Below are 20,804 nucleotides of genomic sequence, written 5' to 3' on the forward strand. Positions count from 1 at the left end.
GATGGTGAAATATAGCATCACCATCGCCCTTCCAGCAGTGTGTGCCATTCGTTGATGGCGAAATATTTATAAAAAGTTAGTTTATTAATACTATGTATAGATCGATGAGGAAGTTTGCATGCATTTGGGGCTGAAATGACCTGTTGATATTCCTCATCTGAGCCTAACCCCGTTGGTAGGGAAGCTACTATCTCATAGAAAAAAAAAGTGACATAAACAATTGAATAAAAACTTTTACAGCTAATAATTATACAAAAAATTTGATAGAAAAAATACTTAATTACAAAACAAAAATGAAATTATTACAGCAATTTTAAAAAGAAAATTAAAAACAATGATAAAAGAAATTGAACTGGTATGATTTATCTACATGGTGTAACAGAAAAAATATAAAATTCTCAGAAGAAGAAAAAAACAATAGGTAATATAATGGTATATCAATATATGAAAAATAAAGCATGGAATTAACTACCATGTTTATAAACAATTAAAGACAAAATGTATAAATCAAATGTTGTAAACTTTCTCACATGTAACTGTAACAAGACATATATAGTTAAAATAGCTCAATTAAAAAATATATACTGCACTAACACCAAAACAGCATAAAACAGAATATTAATGACACCGGCCTATCAAACACAGATTAAATTTAAAAAAGAAACAAAAAAAAATTGTTCACAATAAAGAAATATTATATACGTATATACAAAAGAAAATGTACAAAAAATAATAAAAAGATAGTGATATCCTAATTGATGGATATCTTAGGTAGATTAAATTACACTAAAAAAAGGTTACACATTGTTGGGACGTCCGACTGGTATGTACATGTATTTAATTAATGTCATTTTTATATAGTTTTATTTATTTAAACAAATATTTTTATTAAACACTTAAGATTACTATTTAGTTACTAGTTACTATAGATAACTTAGATAATCACTTAAGAGGACCCATGTCAAAGGGTCGAAAACGTTTAAAAAAAATAATACATTTTTGGGATGTCCACCCGATAAATTGTAACCAGATTGAAGAGGATTCAAAGGGTCGAAAACGTTTTGATTAAATAGAATTCTCTCAAAAATAATGCCTATACAACTCTTCAAGAACCTATTATTATTATTAATTTTTAAGGGCGTTTTAACGGCTAAGGTCATTTCACGCCCTAACATACAAACCTTCTATCTTAGGTTAGCTATATCTATTCTGAATGCTATAAAGCTCTGACTCCAAACATTCACTCGTAAACTAATTTATCCTATTGCCATCCAAGTTTTAATTTTTTTTCTTAATTTGGAAGGCCAAATGTTTGCAAAAATCCCATTTTAAATTACATATAAAATTTATTTCTGTTTCTTTTTTGATTAGAATTGTAAATTTTTGTTCCATAATTTAAACATTTCCTAATAATAATAATAATAATAATAATAATAATGGAGTCAGACTAGCAACAGTCTCAGCATGAGTTTAGGCTCATCCTTATCCTTTTATTCTTCCATTCAAATATGATACATAAACTAATTCTACATAACAATAATAAGAAACAAAACACAATAACACTTCTTTTTCTTATCTTTTTTTTTGAGGGAGCTATTTTTTTAATTTAAATTGCGATTTTAGGCATGGCAGTTCATTACCCCGCAATTTGTATTTTCTTCCATTTCAGTTTTCCGCTCCGGCAGCCTCAAAAACTTCTGAAAAAAGAAATCTTACAACTCTCATTCAAACATTAGCAGGCATTCAGTGGTATAACAATTTGGGAAAAGGCCTAAATCTCATTATAAATTCCAATAAATTTGAGAAAGCTGAAAAGTGCTCTTCGAAAGAAACACTGGGGACCCAGTAACTCCTGTAAATCACTCGAAAGGTTGAGCCTTTGCCTAAAGGGTCGTAAAGTGGGACAGCCGTATTATTATTATAAGTGTAAAAAAGAAACAGATTATACAATTTTATAATTTAAATATCAATTGTCAAGTTCATGAAAGCAAAGTTGCTGGTAGGAATTCCAATTGTCCAAGTAAAGCAAGATCGATTGAGAAAATTAACAGCGGTGTAATATTAATTCATATTTCAATTAATTATTCTTTTTTATCTAAGGTTTTTCATCCCAACCAAAAACCTTAGATAAAAAAAATAATTGAAATGATTAATCGGTCAATTATGTCCGCTAAACATATACGGATTAATTCATATCCCGCATTCATCCAAGTGGAATAATTGAGGGAAAACATGTTAAATTGGTAACCTGTTAGTTTCAATTAAAATGAAATGTTTAATGCAAGAATCCTTAACATTTAAACTTGATTTTGTTTTTACTTAGTTAACATTTCATGCCTTGGTGCATGTTACTTGTTCATAACATGGCACAATTTTGAACCAACATTAAACGATTGGTTTATCCCAATCAGTTGTTCATTAATGATTCAATTAATTATACATTTTATCTCAACTTTAGAAAAAAAGTATAATTGCTTGAAATAATTAAATAAGTCAATTATGTCCGCTAAACATATATGAATTAATATATTAATACATTTATGTAGGCCCTCTGTGTGTTTTCCTTCTTTTTCTGTTCATTCATGCGTATTGTGTTTTAAACTGGAACCATTCGAGCGTCTCGATCTGGTGGTTACTGACTCTGCTTTTAAATGCATACTACTTCTACATCCTAAAATGCTAGCCTCTCGTTTGTATCTCAGATTGTCAAATACAGAATAGAAACAAAACAATACATTCCTTATTATTCCTTGGGGCGGGGTTGAACTCACTCCATTCTCGCTAATAAATTATTTTTATTCTCCAGACGTCACATACTCACCAAAGAGTACTCAATAAATAAATTAACATAAAGTCAACACAAACACACATAAAAACTATGTACATTTAATAATCCTTTAGCCTTGAGTTACTGGAACAGCGATATGTGCCTGCTGCTGTGTCCGAGACTATGCACAGGTTTGATGATATGCTAAAATATTTTCTAAGCCTTGTACAATTGAAAAGGTGATCAACTGTTATTCTATCTTTCCATAACGGGCACCTACGCGGTCGCTTTCCGCCCAGATTAAATATGACCTGTGTAGACTTGTCAGTATGACGGCTTTTCCCTTTTTGAACCATTCTCCATGGACCAGAGACCGACGTCTTTCTTTACCTGCCACAGTTTGGCAGGGTTATTTTATTTTTACGGAACCCAGCGGTTTTTCCATCCTAACTGCGAGTAAAAACAATACTTCACACATAAAATATTTGCAAGAAAGGCAAAAAAGAATTTTTTCATTTTAAGATGAATTTTAATCGTATGAAAGAGAGATATACTAATTTCAAAAATAAAATCTTCTTTTCGCTTCTGGGAATAAATAAATTGCCCTAAACGTTAGGCTATACCCCTGAGAGAAACACTGTCGTAAATTGTAATGATGTTCTCGTCCCACTGGTCCTTATTCAATGTAAGGGAGTGAGATATTTTCTGAAGAATACATTGAAGGCTCAGAAGTACTTTTCCTTTGGATCTAACAGGGTTAGGCCCAAAAGTGAAAGGTTTAAATTGTGTTATTCCCATTTTCCTTATTCCAGGCATGTTTTTTTAACATGTAGGGATATATATATAATTTGGTATATTTATAAGTTAAGTTCAGTTACTTCAAAAATTCACATTGTGTGGAATAAAATAAAAAGCAGCATGAATGAAGTCATTAAAACATGATTGGGAGTTAATAATTAACGAATATCACCAGATCAAAATATGATACTGCTAGTCATTTTTTAATGAATTTTTTAAAAATTTATATTGATTTCTTATAGGCAATGAACCTTTTGGTTTTTATACCCCAATAGATGTTAGATTCTAGATGCCATAAGTTAATTAAAATGGTTAATTTACCAGAATCCATTTATACTTTATATTTTATTCAATATTAAGTATATATAAGCAAATAAATTTTAATATTTCCTAACCGCAAAAAATTAACATTAATACCTAAAATTTCATGAAAGTGGCCGGAACAGGAAGCTGAAGAATATTTAATCCCCTTAATTTCATTTCCTGAACATCTGTCAACTCAAAACCCTCCAGAAAGCACATCGCCACCTTTTTGAACATAAAATAGGAATAGTTTATTTTTTCATTTACCGCATGTAATCGAACATAATTTTAGACTCATGTTTTATAATGAGCCCATTATAATTTTCCACTCATATATAACTTATATATTTAATGACTTTTGTTTTTATTTTGTAGATGTAACTCACACGAGTCGAGTGCTTGAAGAAAGAGGGGAACTAATTATCGTTGATGAGGTAACTACTGGGTAAAATTAATTAACAATAGACAAAAGAGTACGGATATGTTTTTTTACATTTTAAAAATTTGATTTGTACAGATTGAAGAATTTTTTGATAATTTAGATATAATTGGTTCCAAACAGGTGTAGCATATTCTAGTATGGGTTGTACAAAAGCTTTATAAAGATGGACAAAACATAGAGGATTTTTAAATTCATAGGTGTTCCGGATGATGAAACCTAGCATTTTCATAGATTTATTTTTTATTGAAGAAATATGTTCTTTAAACTTGAGCTTTTGATCAAAAAGTACACCAAGATCCTTTACGACCTCAACTCGCATTAAAAGAGCATCATGGAGAGTATAGAGATAAATAAAAGGTTGTTTCTTATTAGCATTTGGAAACATTAAGAGCAAGTTTGTTATTAGAGCATCAGGTTAGCACATTATTGATACAATTTTGTAATTGTAAGCAATCAGAAGGAGAAGTGATTATGGAATAGATTTTCAGATCATCAGCAAATAATAAAAATTTAGCAGAAGGGAGAGCAAGATGGATATCATTAATAAATAAAAGAAACAAAACTGGTCCAAGATGAGATCCTTGCCAGACTCCCGAGGAAGCCGGAGGGACATGATTTAAATGATTTTATTTTGACTATTTGTTTTCTGTCGGAGAGAAAGCTGGATAACCAATTCAAGATAGTTTCGGTGAAACCATAATCCATTAGTTTCCTTAACAGTATTGTGTGATTTACTTTATCAAAAGCTTTAGAAAAATCAGTATACACTCTACTTGGTGTCCAGAATTTATTGCATCTAAGATGTAATTTTGAAATGTGAGCGGGTTAGTAACAGGTTGATCTATTAGAGCAGAAACCATGTTGCTGAGGTATAATAAAAATTTGTGAGAACTATCCCTTTTCAACTGATTGGATTGATGTACTTCGATCATAACCATTTTCATTAAAAGGGCTCACTTTAGTGGACTGTATGTTTGAGAAGAAAATATTTAAGTCTTCTTCCAGTCGCCTTACTGGATTCAGGTTGCAACGTCAGGTTGATGTTTCGCTGAATGTTCAAAGAAAGTGTAGTGAAACTATACAAAAATAAAGAAAGACCTTGAAAACTAGGGAATAGAAATGAAATGATACATAAATGATTGAGTTTTAAGGGTAAAAGAAAGGAAAAAACTTGAGGGTTGCAACTGAAAACTTTAATTCGAGTATGGGAGATAACGCATTAATCCCATCAGTAGGATTTGGCTCATCATATATAAATAAAAGGAAGAAGCACAAGTTGTCAAACTTAAATTTAATAATCCATTTCCAGTAGGATTGCTTCCCTTCTTAATAATACTGATAAATGTGTGTGTTTTAAAGTTTTAAAAGATAGAAAAATTCCTATTAAAAATTTTGTGCATAAACTTAACTTGTAACATTTTGTAAATTTAGACAAAATCAAATTAACATTTGGTACAGGTGTTTAAACCATGGTTTAAGGTATAAGGCACATCCCTCAAATTTTATAGATAAAATGGTATGTTTGCAGAGATTTGACTGGCAAGTGAGTCATCCACTGCAAAGCCAAGAACAGTTGCAGATAGAACTTTTTATCCGCAATAGATATCTCAGTGATAAATTTGTAGGTTCGTACTGTCTTATCTTACAAACTCTTATACATGAAGGGAAGTCTTCCATCGCCGATACTCTACTCGATGCTAATAACAAGCCAATAGCGGTAAATATTATTTTACATTTGGCTTTTTCGCATTATTATTATTATTATTATTATTATTTTAAATGCTGGTTTATTCAGGCTACTGTGACATTTGAAGTCACATATACGGCAATGGAAGGGTCGGATTGGTCCTTGAACGCTGAGCAGCAAATGCTGGTCGATATAGAGCAGAACATTGCAAACATCGAAAGGAGTATGACGAGAAGAGGGTCTTGGAACAGCCACGAACCTTCACCTGAACAATCCCCAAGGTAAGAGAGCTGAAGATGGCTGAAAACTTTAATACAGACAAAAAATTTTATTGTTAATGATTAGAAACCTGAATTATTCAGTTTATTAATAAATTTTTTTTTGCAATAAAAAACATAACTTATATGTACTATTGTCCCCAAACAGTAAGGTGGGGACACTAAAATCCAGTGTTAAAGCTCTCATGCGGCTTGGGAGACATAAAAAAAGTAGAAGATTACTGGCACAAACAAGTACTGATGCTGGCGGGGGCAATTGTAGCGAACAGTATGAACCACTCATACATCGAGAACATCGGAGTTCGTCTATGTCATCGCTTTCATCCAATGAATCTGCCATGTCAAATAACACCCAGACCATTCCTACTAAAAAGTAACAAAATTTATATTTTTTCAGTATTGCAATCTTTATTTTAATGCATTTAACGCAGGATAGTGAAGCACGACAATGCTCTGAACGCATGGCAAAGTGTGCTTAAGTCCCAGGACTTCCAGGTGTGCATTACGATCATCGAGGCACGGCAATTAGCAGGTTTAAACATGGATCCGGTCGTTTGTGTACAAGTTGGAGACACGAAAAAATACACGAGCGTAAAGGAGAGCACCAACTGCCCATATTATAACGAAGTAAGACAACAATTTAACCAGTCATTTTACAAATTTATTTTTCATTATTAACGTTAATACTTTTCAGTATTTTGTTTTCGATTTTCACATGCCTGCAGTAATGCTGTTTGATAAAATCATCACTCTTTCTGTAAGTACTTAACATTATGTATGTACATATATGTAATTTTTTAAATTTTCATTTCCTTATAAAAATTATTTAAGTTTTTTGGGCATTAAAACTTTTGCAACTTTGCCTGAGATATAAAAATGTGGGACAACGATTAAACATGGAAATTATTGATTTTTAACTCAGTTAAGTCAACTTTGAAGCGTCTGTTTCTACAAATATGTATTAATCTGCTATAATTAAGTCGTTTAAAAATTTACTATATTAGGTGTAATAAAAAAATTGATTTTTCAGTGGGATAATGGAAAAATTCATTCACTCTCCTTCAGCAATTAACTATAATTTAGTATATTACATGTCAAATAGCATAAATCACACTTAAATAAAATTATATTTTCTAATATTTACCTAATAATATACCTGTTATGCAATTATAAATGAAATTTATATTTAACATTATTTAACAGTAATATTTCTAGATAAAAATGTGGGATGGAAAGTATGGTCTAATAGAAGATTTTATTCCTTATCTTTTGATGATTGTATTACCATTATCAAGGCTTTACAAACTATAATTTATACATTAAATTCAACATCAATTCAAAATATTAATTATAGAGTTTAATGAGCCCTGCTGATCGTGACATATTTTTTTTCTGCTAGAGTTTAGACCATCTTTTCATTCCTAAAAAAATGGCCCATCATAAGTAATTCGTGTTTAAAAATTTACACTAGATCCAATAGGTAAATGAACCCAAATTAATATTTTGTTTAACTGGTATAACAACACCCAGTATTAATAATTCTGATAATAAATAAAAATCTATTTAAAAAAATGCAACTTCAACCTTAAGATTGAATATGCATGATTAAATTTCAGCTCTTTTTATGGAGTAAACCGTTTGCTATTATTAATAGATGGGTCGGATGAAATTTGATATGTTATAGGTTTTACACTCTAGGAAGTTGTTGAGATCAGGAACGATTGTGGGATCTTTCAAGATAGATCTACGGACAGTCTATGATGCAGAGGGTAGTCAATTTACCCATATAAATGTCATGGTTTTACCGAAAGATGGTCTCTTGGTGTCATGAAATATGAATACAATTGAAATTTTTTTATGCCGACTGATTATTCCATCTTTCGAGAAAATCATAATACTACCTCAAGCATTTTAACACATTTGCACCATTGTTCTGTTTTTGTTTTTACATTTCCGTTTTCATTTTATATACCTCTTAACATTAATTTTTTGCCTACTTTGTTTTTGTGTATGTGTATTACCTTTATATCTCTTATTTCTATCTAACTTGCTCTGGATGAAGGTCATGCAATCCAGGAATATCTTGAGGACTGACAAAATGTTGGGCAGTTTCAAACTTGATGTCGCCACTGTTTGGCAACAAACAGGTAGTAAACTTTAGATCCTAAATATCCAATAGAAAATTAATTTAGAACACCTTGGGTTCAAATTAGTCTTTCTCATTAGAAGTTAATCTGTTACTTATGAGTTTTAAAGTGTATGTTCTTTTTTAATTCTGAGAAAAGATTTGTAAAATTCACATATTTCTGTCTATATTAATTTAATTTGGTATACAGTGCATACACTTTTTTTAAGCTGTTTTAGCTGGAGTTACTTAATTTATCTTCCCATACGCTAAACAATCTATAAAATATACATCACAATGTTGTATAAACTAAAATACCAGTTTAACTGTTTATTAATTTAAATATTAAATTATTAGTTTAAATGAAAGTAAAAAGTAGGATTGTCGTTGTGTTTTAAAATAGAAACAAGTTATTTTTTTATTTTAAAAACTAGTTAAGTCTGAGCATTTTATCTTGTTGAGCAATTCACAGAGCACATTTGCAACCCAGTGTAACTTTTTATGTGGGCAATATTTTTTTTCAACCAATGCACTTTATTTGATATACTTACATTTATAGGATAGTAGCACTACCGTTGACAAGAATGAAATTAATTCACTAATTTCGTGGCCCACTTGACCAATTAAATCATTACAATTAATTAAGGTTTTTAGTTGAGATGAAAAAAAGTTAATGGCACGAGAGGGATTCGAACCCACGACCTTCGGCTAGATACGCCGCTGCTCTACCACCTGAGCTATCGTGACCTCGATCCGCTCGGACATCAACTCCCCATCTCAAAACTCAGAAGGTGGGGTTGAGATGGGGAGTTGATGTCCGAGCGGATCGAGGTCACGATAGCTCAGGTGGTAGAGCAGCGGCGTATCTAGCCGAAGGTCGTGGGTTCGAATCCCTCTCGTGCCATTAACTTTTTTTCATCTCAACTTAAAACCTTAATTAATTGTAATGAAATTAATTTATAATATCACTTATACATAAATTTTTTTATAAATACAAGATATGTGATGCTAAAATGTGAGATTTGGATATACATATTTCGGTATGATTTCTTCTGTCCTAATAATTTTAGTTAAAAAAAGGGGAATTAAAAAAAATTATATAACAAAGCATAATCTTGAAATATAAGCTTATGAGAGAAGAGATCATTTTAAATTATATATACTTTTTAAATGAGTTAAAGGAGGTATTTTTTGGAAAGGGATTTGATTTTTGGAAATCTGGTGAAATTATATTAGTCTTTGGCAGGTTTAGTTAGTTCAACTTTTTTAGCTGCCTAACATATATGTAATTTGTTTAGGTTTAATGAGTACATGATAAATTTAAACAATTTCCTCAAGTTTTTAATTAAATAAACCAATACCTTTTTTTATACATAACTGTTACCTAGTTGATGGCTGTGAGAAAAAGCTTTTAGTGCACATTAGTTTAGCAGTTGTTGTACATATACACTTTTATAATGTTGATTGTCTCTTTAGCATTTAGCTTCATAGTCATTATAATTTTAATACGATGCACAGTTGGATTGTCACCCGCATTTCATTTTGCATTACATGCCGAAAATGTGGTTCGCACAGTATATTGAAATTCCCTTTGCAGAACACCAGTTCTTCCACAAATGGGCACTCTTGACAGATCCTGACGATATTGCAGGCGGCCCAAAGGGCTATCTTAAATGTGATATTAGTGTGATCGGCAAAGGTGATACAGTCAGGATCCCATCAAAAAGTGAAAAGGATGACGACAATATCGAAGCGTGAGTTAGCCGTTTTTAAACCATAAATGCATTTTGTTCATATTTTAAATTGCCAATAGAAATCTACTTCTACCAGACGGGGTCCCAATTGAGAGGCAAAGGGCGCGATACATTATTAGAATTTACAGAGCCGATGGACTACCAAAAATGAATTCATCCATCATTGCAAATGTCAAAAAGGCATTTATGGGAGAATCTAAAGACTTAGTGGACCCTTATGTTCAAGTTTCATTTGCTGGGCTAACCGTAAGTGACACCCTAACTTGTATAATTATTTTGTCTTTGTGTTTTTAATTGTATTTTCAAGGGTAAAACTTCAGTGAAAAAATGCAGTTACGCTCCTGTCTGGAATGAGCAGATTGTGTTTACAGAAATGTTCCCTCCATTATGCCAGAGAATAAAAATTCAAATACGGGACAGCGATCCTGTCAGTTCTGTAATAGCGACTCATTTTATTGATTTGAAGAATATATCAAATGATGGCGACAAAGGTTTTCTTCCAACCCTTGGTCCAACTTTCATGCACATGTACGGATCTACAAGAGATTATTCGATAATCGACCAGCATTCTGGGTTGAACACAGGGCTGGGTGAAGGTGTTTCGTACAGAGCAAGGCTTTTGATCGCCATCCGAACTGAGATATCTGATGCCGTTGATATTAGCACATCACAAGTTTTCGTTGAGCCGATTTCACCAATTTCAGAAGTAAGGCTGTTGTACATACAAAAAATTTATTTTCTTTTGGTAAATTTTATGTTTTAGACTATGTATGGTAAAGTAGAGGAATATTTTTTATTTGCTACCATCTTGGAAGCGTCTATGATAGATAAAAAATTAGGAGAGAAACCAATGTTTTTTGAGCTAAGTATTGGTAATGCTGGTAATACAATTGATGGACACAATCAAACAAGTCAAGAATCACCAGAAAGCGATAGCGAAGATAATCTTGGTAAAAAGAAAATCAATCACATCATTACTTCCATGTATTTCTATTCAAAATGGAAATAATAGTTTTAATTTTTCTGTGGTATATTTGTAGAATCTGTAAAGACTGACATAATTAACTGGGCGAGTACGACGCCAAAGACCAAACCGATGACACATGACAGATTGTATTATTTTCTTCCTTACTGGGATGACAAGCCCTGCATGCATTTAAGAGCACCGTGGCCTGATTTAAGGAGAAGGATGTACAACAGTAATATGCTTGCCAAAATCGTTGAAACATTGGTGTGCATTAACTAAGAAATTAGTATAATAATAAGATAAATATTATATATATATTCCATGCAGGAAGATGGTTTGTCAGAAGTTTCATCGATTGAAAGTCTTAGCTTGAGCGATGGCCAACCAGAGGCTAAGTTAAAAACAGTTTTAGAAGATTTATGCACGGCCTCCCATCGGTATGTCACTCTTGCGACTAGCAGTGGTGCCCTGGGGTACACCAGATTGGATAAAAATAGATTAAAACATTGCATTTCCACAGTTGTAAGTATGAACATTGTTCTATGTTGAATCTTCAGCAATAACATTTTTATAAAAATGATATATTTAGGAAAATATTGGGACCATGGCTCGTAATCTTAAAGCATTAGTCACAAAACATTCTTTTAAAGAGAGATATAAGACTGCGCAATCTTATTTACAAAAGCTCAAGCTTATAGTCGAAGATGTAAGTTTATTCCATAATATGGTAGTGAGTAAATTTATTTATTAGTATAATTTTTCAGCCACAACACGCACTACCAGATGTTTTTGTTTGGCTTGTAAGCAATGGAAAGAGGACTGCTTATCAAAGGATTTCAGCAAGGGATATTATTTATTCACCGATTGAAGAAGAATGTGGCCGGCACTGTTCTAAAGTTCATAGTTTATTTTTGAAGGTATTTCTTGTACATTAGACAAATATATCAGCCGATGAATGCTTCATATTTTTTTTTTTTTAACCTTAGTTACCAGGGAAAAAAGGTGTTGGAGCCGGTGGTTGGATAGTACCGGCTAAATTACAGATATTTTTCTGGCTCGGCCTTGTAAAGCACAAAAAAAATTTTGTCAATGGTCTTACTAAAGGATACCAAATATCGCACGAAATAAAAAATGCAGACCGACCTCATGCGATGCCTCCTTCGGTTATTCATTATCTGGAAAAATATGTATGCTTTTCTAATTATCTATATTTTATTTTAACATTACTTGTGATTCGTATCGATTTTAGTCTTTCCAAGTTAGAGCTTACATGTATCAAGCAAGATCTCTGATAGGATCGGATGCGTCGGGATTATCCGACCCATTTGCTCGAGTTATTGTTGGCGAATATTGCAGAACTACTCAAGTAAATTATTAATAATATCAATAAATGGGTCAAAAATGTACATTAATTGCTTTATTGTAGGTCATAGATGAAACTCTAAGCCCTACATGGGATGAGCTTTTGGTTTTTGACGAGATTCTAGTATATGGGACTAAAGAGGAAATAAAAAATGAACCGCCTACCATAATAATTGAAATATTTGATCAAGATAAGGTGGTAAGAATTCTAGTTTTGGAAAAAGGATGTTTCAAGGAAGAAACTTGAAATGTACAATTTCCACTGAGTTCACTATGAATGTTAGTTGAATAGATGAATGCTTAGAATAGCAATTTCATTGTAGTGCCTTGCTATAGATATACATTGAATTGTAACAATTTTAAATCTCAAATAAATCATTAGTTCTCATAGTGAGCTTCATTCATTTCATTCATTTAAAACTACAGAACAAAAGGCAAATAATTAATGGTGATTCAGGGTAAATCTGAGTTCATCGGGAGGGCTGTTGCTAAACCTCATGTGAAATTGTTGGAGGAAGCGTACACCAAGCCAGATTTTCCACCTAGCCTAGAATGGTTTGAAATATACCGAGGGCAAGAAAGAGCTGGAGAACTACTTGCTACTTTTGAAATGCTAGAGGTAGTATTAATTTTATTACGCCCTTCAAGATTATATAATTTTTTTTTCAGCTAGTCGCTGGTGGAGAACTTCCAGATTTACCTCCTGCTAAAACACCACCAAACATAGCCGCTGCACATTTGCAGGATGAAACGGGTCCAATTCTTCCTGTGCCTTGTGGAATTAGACCTACTTTAGCAAACTATCGGTATTATATCTGTTCATTTTTTTTCTTAATTGCAAATTAGAATATATTAATGTATATTTTTTAGCCTGGAAGTGTTGTTTTGGGGTCTGAGGGATTTGAAAAGGGTGCATTTACTCACTGTAGATAAACCTCGAGTGGACATTGAATGTGCTGGCCACATTCTTCATTCTTCAGTGATCCTTAATGCTAAGAAGAACCCAAATTTTTCTACTCCGGTCAAATACTTAGAGCTGGTATATATTTTATCTTAAGACTTAACAATTGCTCTAAATGATCATGTCAATTTCAAATCAGGAGTTACCCGAACAAGAATTATACCAGCCGCCATTGACGATAAGGACTGTTGATTGTAGAAGTTTTGGACGGTTTACGCTTGTGGGAACTCACATGATCAATTCAGTTCTCAAGTATACGTATATACCTCAAACGAAGAAACAGCGTGAAGCCGAAGACAAAAAGATTGCTCAACAACAACTTAATCAGGGTAGATTAATTTTTTAATTTGTTTATACATATTGGCACTAAATCGATAAAATCAAAATAGCTCAAGACAACATGGAACATCAGATTAAACCCACTTCACCCATCTTGAATGGATCAATTTACGCTAGGGAAAATGAACCATTACTGCCAAGAGATACGACTATTCTCATCTCATATGTAACAAATAAGTAAATTTTCGTTGAAAACTGTCGAAACATGAACTCATTTTATTTTCAGGGAACACAGAGCAGTATAAAAAAAGACGATAAGTTAGAATTAAACAAAAGGAAGAAAAGAAATAGTATATTAATTAATAATGATGAAGATCAAGAAAGCAGAGACTGGTGGACAAAATATTTCGCCAGTGTTGAAGCCCTAATTCAGGTATAAAACATGTAAAGCTGTTTAAATATAGAAGTATAAGTCACTCCACACATATTTAAATAGATACTTCTCAAAAGAAGTCACCTGTGGTGTGCTCACAAGGTGGTCACTTTTCACCTCTTCTCTTTAACCTTTACACCAACGACTTCAAGCGCTGTATCAAACTATTTCTTTCTATTCACTGATGACCTCAAAATCTAAATCTGTTCCTTTGTACAGTCCTATCTAGATTATGCCTTTGTAGTTTGCTCTTTTTCATTCAATAATAATAATAATATCAAATCATGTAATTTAGTTCAAAATAAATTCCTAAGACATATAACCTATAAATTCAAAATCCTCGACTTTACACCCTGTTAGGCTTTCAAGAATAAACGAACCTACTTTTACCTCATGTTTCTATACAAACTCCTCAACAATATGATCATCTCTCCTGAATTCCACGTTACACAAAATGTACTTTCTTCTTTACCACAACCCCCCCCCCCCAAGTACAGATCTTGACTTTGGTGACAAACTATTGCTCTTTAAATGCCAACAACTATTCCTCAAATAACCCAGTGTTTCATATTCCCTATATTAATTTATATTTTAATATTTCTATATTATTCACATTTGCTATTAATTTTTATATTCTATACCTATCCGATTGTATATTCTATTGTCTTTATCTTTATTCTATTTGTATAATATAAATATGTATATTTTTATTACATTTTTAATAGGCTTTGCCTCTATATAAAATAAATAAATGTTCAAATTTAGGAAGGAAAGGATGCAAGGAAAGATCAACAGTTACAATTAAATAATGGTTCAATACCTCAGGCTGAGATGGGCTCATTAAATGACAAAAAAGGTAAAATCAGTGCTAAACTTGCGGCAAAGTTAAGCCCTAAATCAGGTCGGCCGCCAAGAGAGCTTAATACTTCAAAATTGAAAGTTAGTTAATAAATAATGTTCATAATAATGATGAATATAATAAACAATACCGATAGAAAAAAATATAAATTGCAATTTTAGATATACACAAGTGAACTTGAGAGTCAGCCCGAATTTGAAGGATTCAATGAATGGTTGAGCAGTTTTGAATTGTACAGAGGTAAAAAAACGGGCGATGAAAGTGAAGATGAAAGCAGGATTGTTGGAATTTTCAAGGTGCTACATATTTAATATTTTCTTTTACAAAATTAAACAATATTCTACGATTTTAGGGTGCAATAAAAATATATCGATGGCCGTTGCCTAAAGATACCGTGGATCATACAGTCATGGGATTTGACCCACAGTTTGGCTTCTTCCAAGGATTGCCATCTAACGAACCGATACATGTTCTTGTAAGAGTCTACATAGTCAAAGCGACAGACTTACATCCGATGGATTTAAATGGAAAGGCTGACCCTTATATAGTTTTACAATTAGGAACAAAAAGAATGGCAGACAAAGAAAATTATATTTCAAAACAATTAAATCCTGTCTTTGGCAAGTAAGTGTACCAGTTTTATATTTATTTCCTATAGCATATTATTATTTTCTTACATTTGTAATACCTGTTTTAGCAATTTATGTGCACTTTTGGTATAAATATTATTTGTGGAACAAAAAAAAAGTTTTGTTTTGTAGGTGTTTTGAAATTGAGGCAACATTTCCTCAGGATTCTATGCTTACGGTTCAAGTGTTGGATTGGGACCTTGTCGGAGCCGATGACCTGATAGGGGAGACTAAAATTGATTTAGAGAATAGGTTTTACAGCCGTCATAGAGCAACATGCGGGATAACATCATCTTACGATGTGTAATTTTAAAATGTTAAAGTATTTGTTCGAAATATATCTTGTAATCGTTTTATATATGATTTGAAGAGGTGGGTACAATCAGTGGCGAGATCCGATGAAACCGACGCAAATTTTAGCAAGGCTCTGTAAAGAGGGAAAGTTAGATCCACCTGTTTATCTGGCGGATAGAGTTAAAGTCGGAGGAAAAACATTTTGCCTTCAATCAGATCCAGAAATGGCAATATGCGGAATTCGAGGTACTTGTCTTGTAAATTTATTTCTACAGTATAATATTTTTTAAATTTATATTTATAGGCAGTGAGGAGGAAATGGCTCTGGGAGTTCTTCACAATTGGCAAGAAGTGCCTAGAATTGGATGTCATCTTGTTCCAGAGCATGTAGAAACTAGACCACTTTACAATCCCGACAAACCTGGAATCGAACAGGTTTTATCGTGATAGTGATTGCTTTAGGACATCTGAATAATGTAATTTATTTATTAGGGTAAACTAGAAATGTGGGTTGATATGTTTCCAATGGACATGCCAGCTCCTGGCCCTCCGTTGGATATTTCTCCGAGAAAGCCAAAGTCCTACGAACTCAGAGTAATTATATGGAACACCGATGAAGTTGTACTGGAAGATGATGCATTTTTTACTGGAGAAAAAATGTCAGATATCTACGTAAAAGGGTATTTATTTCCTCGTTTTATTCATATTATCCATTTAAGTGATATATTTTTATCAACAGATGGCTCAAAGGACAAGAAGACTGCCAGTGCACAGATATTCACTACAGATCATTGACCGGAGAAGGAAATTTTAATTGGAGATTTGTTTTTCCGTTTCAATATCTTGTAGCCGAGCAGAAAATTGTCATATCGAAAAAAGAGTCGTTATTTAGCTGGGACGAGACAGAGAGTAAAATTCCAGCTCGGCTCGAACTCCAGGTTTGGGATGCCGACCATTTTTCAGCAGATGACTTTTTAGGTTTGTAAACTGCTATTGTAAACAGCGTTGTATTGTTGATTGTGTTCTATAAAGTTTTATTTTACAGGTGCTATTACACTGGATCTAAATACATTTCCTCGTGGAGCAAAATCTGCCAAGCTCTGCACTCTCGATATGCTGAAAACAGATGGTACTGTACCTGTTGTGAACATTTTCAAAGCTAAACGAGTAAAAGGCTGGTGGCCTTTTTATGTTAAGAAGGAAAACGAAGAAATGGAATTGACTGTAAGTACAGAAAAGTCTAATAAACGTTGTAGAAATAAGTGTAAAGAACAATATTCTGGCAAAATTTGGCTCTCCAATATGAGGGTCTGGTGATTTTACATTTTCGATTGAACTTCTGGGTATGGTATGGTGGAAGGGATGCTGGGAAGCGGGGCTTGTATTCCCCAGACACTGCAGCCTTCTGGCTTATTGTACCTTCCCAGTTCCCTAGTTTAGTCAATAGACTCAATCCTTCTTCTCAGAAGTATCAGATCATTGACTGATATTGCTGCAATTTGGTTCCCTGAGTCTTTTTCGTACGTTAGGTTAAACCTCCATTGATCTGTCGCTTTGCATTCGAATATGATATGGGTGGCTGTTTCCTCCTCCTCATTACATAATCTGCAAATGGGATCTTCGCTGTATATACCCATGTTGTGTATATGTTTTCTCAGATACCAGTGACCGGTTAGTAGTCCTACCACTCCTCTGAGTTTTGCCCTCTCCAATTGTAGCAGTGTTTTTGCCAATTTGGGTGAGGGTTGTTTCATTATAAGTTTACTATGTCTAGCACCGCTAGAGTTTATCCACTTCTCTCTTTGTTTTGTTTGGATCCATTCTGCGATGGAGGATTCTATGTTTGTTTTTGTTATCCCATGAACTTCTGGGACTCAATCATTTTTTATTAGCATTTTGGTGAAAAGGCTCTGAACTCATCTACACCTAAGTTTGATGAATCTCACGCACTGGATATTCTGTTCATTCACACTAATAAATATATTCACACCGATTAGAAACATTCGTAAATATTTGCAATTAAAAATTCAGGTGGAACCGGGTTTTACACCGGACCTGACGTCACACACCCATTCACTCAAACACACATGCTAATAAATACATTCATTCTAGATGGAAAAACCATGTGTGCAAAGCCATCAAATGCGACCATATGCATTTATCCGTTTAAGGTGTGGTGCCCTCTGAAGCAATGCCGGATACAACTTCTCACGGTGAAACACTCTTGAGCCCATTGGAGCAAAGTCACAAGCGATATAATGTAAAACTTTTACATATGCTGATGATGTGGTATTATTGGCAGATAAATGGTAGAAGATTTAGAAACGTAGTGTGATTACTAGAAACTTAAAAGTTAATATAGCTAAATAAAAAAATATTATATTTAAAAATAATAAACGTAATTATGACTGAAAGATGTTAAATTAAAAATGAAATGTTAGAAATAGTTGAAACATATACATATTTGAGGGTATCAGTGATTTCACGATACATTTGATGGAAAAAATAAAACTAGCCAAATTAGAAGTGAGAGTAAGTAATAGAACTTGGCATGTTATGTAGCTCAAATTTTGGAATGTAGAGTATAGGTTTAGAAAAATTTTAATGATTCGCTGTGAAAAGAATATTATCCTTTACCAACAATATGCCCAATTATGCAATCTATTTAAAAACTAATTTATCAAACAAATTGCAAAAAATATGTAGCAGAAAGACATCAGTTGGAAATTCCAACCAATCTCAAAGACTCGCTTGGTGATGACTTCGACCAAATAAACAAACTAGAAACTTTCCTTAAAAAAACTAAACTAATTTTGGAAATATGAAGATAAAATAATTTAATAAAAAATCATTCAAGTTCAGTATGTAATAATCTGTAATCCACTCAATGTTGGGAGGTGTCTTGGGGTGCGGTTTGGGTGCCCACCTGGTGGAGGTTGTGAGGGGGTGTCCGAGGCGTGTGATGCTGCCGGGGCCCTGGTTCCCGCTAATGGGGGCGTTTGAAAGTTTTTTTAAGGCAGAAAATGTCCCAACGCGGTTGATCGCCTTTTATAATTTATAAAAAAAAAAAACTTTTTAAATTATTTTTGGCATCCACCGGGCTTACAGAATTCTTTGGGCCATGTGGCATTTCTGCTGATAGTTTTTATAGTTTCCATATTTTAGCATTGTAATTACAAGTTGATATTTTTCAGGGAAAAGTAGAAGCAGAAATACATTTATTGACACAAGAAGAAGCAGAAAAAAATCCAGCTGGTCTCGGCAGAAATGAGCCAGATCCTCTAGATAAACCTAAGTGAGTTTGATATAATTTTTTACAGAAATTAATGCATCTGAAAATTGTCAATTATTTGTATTTTTATTGCTCTTTCAGCCGACCAGACGCTTCGTTTATGTGGTTTTTGAACCCTCTTAAATCTATCCGTTATATTGTCTGGCACAATTATAAATGGAGAATTCTTAAGTTTTTCATCATTTTAGCCGTGATGATGATGTTCTTTTTATTTTTCTACGCAATACCTGGTTACTCTGTTAAAAAAATTATTGGTGCATAAGGTAAGTTGTGATACTGCAATCAATGAATCTATAAGCAAAACAATCACTCTTTGATAGTTATATATATTTATAAAAATGAAATAAGCTTAAGTGTTATTTTATACCGAGAGCATATCTTACCATTTAGCTCTTAAATTTTACCTTATTGAAATATTGTTGGCCTAACTCCGTAAACTCTGTATGTATCGCTAGTTTTATATGTTTATCAAATATTTATTTATTTTTATTATATGTTCAAAGGCAGTATTGATTTAAATTATTATTTTAATGCGCAGCTTTGTTGGATGTTATGCTATTGTAAAACACTTGCCCATAGCTTGAAGCTTTCATCATCTTGGTAGGTCTATTTTTGCAGAATGTGATATCATTTTGCCAGTTTTGTGGTGGTCACGGCATTTGACACAAACGGTAAGAATAGACAGACCAGGTTGATTGAGGATTGTCAAGCTACAAATTTTGAATTTTAATTTTGATTATTAGAGTATTACGTTTCAATTAAAAAACTTACAAAAAAATTAATATTTCTTTGTCAATGTGTTGTGCACAATATTCTATGCTATGGAATTGTGTGATATTGTATATATACATTAGCGAATAATAATGTTTAAAATGTATAAATATATTCAATTCAATTAAACAAATGTACAAAGGTTAATGCTTAAATTTTTAAATAATATTTTAAACTTTATCAAAAAGTGTTTACTAGTTATCCAATAAGAGAGAATGTACCTTTTGGCTTATGATTGTGATACCATAGTCCAAAAAAGGACATAATTTAATAGAACATAAAAATGGTTATTTAATTACAAATTTTAGCTTATATTGTTAAATTTCATAATATGGATTTCTGTTATTTTCTGATATAGGCATCGTAAGAAATGTGCCAAAGTATTTTTTACAATGTACTTTTGTAGAGTTAAAATATATGATGTTAATATATTAAAAAAAAATCAGTTAATAATTATAATTAAATTCATTACATATCACTTTTTCTAATATTTTAGTGTTTCTTATATGCTTAATTTTCTTGTAAATATATAATTACCAAATGCATATTTTTCTTTGTTGTTTTAAAGTCAAGTGTCAGTCATGACTATAAAATGGCGAATATAAAATGAAATATATAATAGAAAATTATTTTGCTCGTATTATTTTAATAAATATCGTTAAAGTTTTCCTTAGTCAGCATGTTATAATATATTCAGTATTAATTAATAAAATGAACAATGCTACTAGAATTATGAAGTAAAAACATGTAACCGATATGCAATTTCAGTTTTGTTAAATAACTTAACAATATTAAAAAAGGTA

General features: G+C 32.4%; 1 protein-coding gene across 4 annotated transcripts in view; it reads left to right on the forward strand.

Moving 5' to 3' along the window:
- The window catches only part of LOC106674042 (otoferlin-like), a 99,836-nt gene extending 79,376 nt beyond the window's left edge, over positions 1-20,460 (forward strand). Inside the window, exons 2-36 of one of the 4 annotated variants that reach the window (XM_014406520.2) lie at positions 4,244-4,302; positions 5,839-6,027; positions 6,106-6,278; positions 6,424-6,648; positions 6,707-6,902; positions 6,970-7,032; positions 7,960-8,044; positions 9,998-10,154; positions 10,214-10,400; positions 10,462-10,860; positions 10,918-11,104; positions 11,195-11,385; positions 11,449-11,643; positions 11,711-11,827; positions 11,886-12,038; positions 12,108-12,308; positions 12,371-12,487; positions 12,548-12,682; positions 12,941-13,102; positions 13,153-13,289; positions 13,354-13,522; positions 13,584-13,773; positions 13,834-13,949; positions 14,010-14,156; positions 14,922-15,095; positions 15,177-15,311; positions 15,368-15,639; positions 15,777-15,947; positions 16,015-16,184; positions 16,243-16,373; positions 16,431-16,618; positions 16,678-16,916; positions 16,984-17,162; positions 19,133-19,233; positions 19,312-20,460. In XM_014406520.2, coding sequence (XP_014262006.2) covers positions 4,244-4,302; positions 5,839-6,027; positions 6,106-6,278; positions 6,424-6,648; positions 6,707-6,902; positions 6,970-7,032; positions 7,960-8,044; positions 9,998-10,154; positions 10,214-10,400; positions 10,462-10,860; positions 10,918-11,104; positions 11,195-11,385; positions 11,449-11,643; positions 11,711-11,827; positions 11,886-12,038; positions 12,108-12,308; positions 12,371-12,487; positions 12,548-12,682; positions 12,941-13,102; positions 13,153-13,289; positions 13,354-13,522; positions 13,584-13,773; positions 13,834-13,949; positions 14,010-14,156; positions 14,922-15,095; positions 15,177-15,311; positions 15,368-15,639; positions 15,777-15,947; positions 16,015-16,184; positions 16,243-16,373; positions 16,431-16,618; positions 16,678-16,916; positions 16,984-17,162; positions 19,133-19,233; positions 19,312-19,492 — 5,891 coding nt within the window. In that variant the 3' untranslated portion in view covers positions 19,493-20,460. Of the gene's footprint in view, positions 1-4,243; positions 4,303-5,838; positions 6,028-6,105; positions 6,279-6,423; positions 6,649-6,706; positions 6,903-6,969; positions 7,033-7,882; positions 8,045-8,337; positions 8,423-9,997; positions 10,155-10,213; positions 10,401-10,461; positions 10,861-10,917; positions 11,105-11,194; positions 11,386-11,448; positions 11,644-11,710; positions 11,828-11,885; positions 12,039-12,107; positions 12,309-12,370; positions 12,488-12,547; positions 12,683-12,940; positions 13,103-13,152; positions 13,290-13,353; positions 13,523-13,583; positions 13,774-13,833; positions 13,950-14,009; positions 14,157-14,921; positions 15,096-15,176; positions 15,312-15,367; positions 15,640-15,776; positions 15,948-16,014; positions 16,185-16,242; positions 16,374-16,430; positions 16,619-16,677; positions 16,917-16,983; positions 17,163-19,132; positions 19,234-19,311 lie in introns of those variants that run through there. The other 3 variants (XM_024226343.1, XM_024226344.1, XM_024226345.1) reach the window with 3 other exon arrangements.
- Positions 20,461-20,804: the final 344 nt, after the last annotated feature.

The sequence above is a fragment of the Cimex lectularius genome, unplaced genomic scaffold (assembly GCF_000648675.2).
Source record: "Cimex lectularius strain Harlan isolate CLEC.00 unplaced genomic scaffold, Clec_2.1 scaffold80, whole genome shotgun sequence".
In the NCBI taxonomy this organism is placed as follows: Eukaryota; Metazoa; Arthropoda; class Insecta; order Hemiptera; family Cimicidae; genus Cimex; species Cimex lectularius.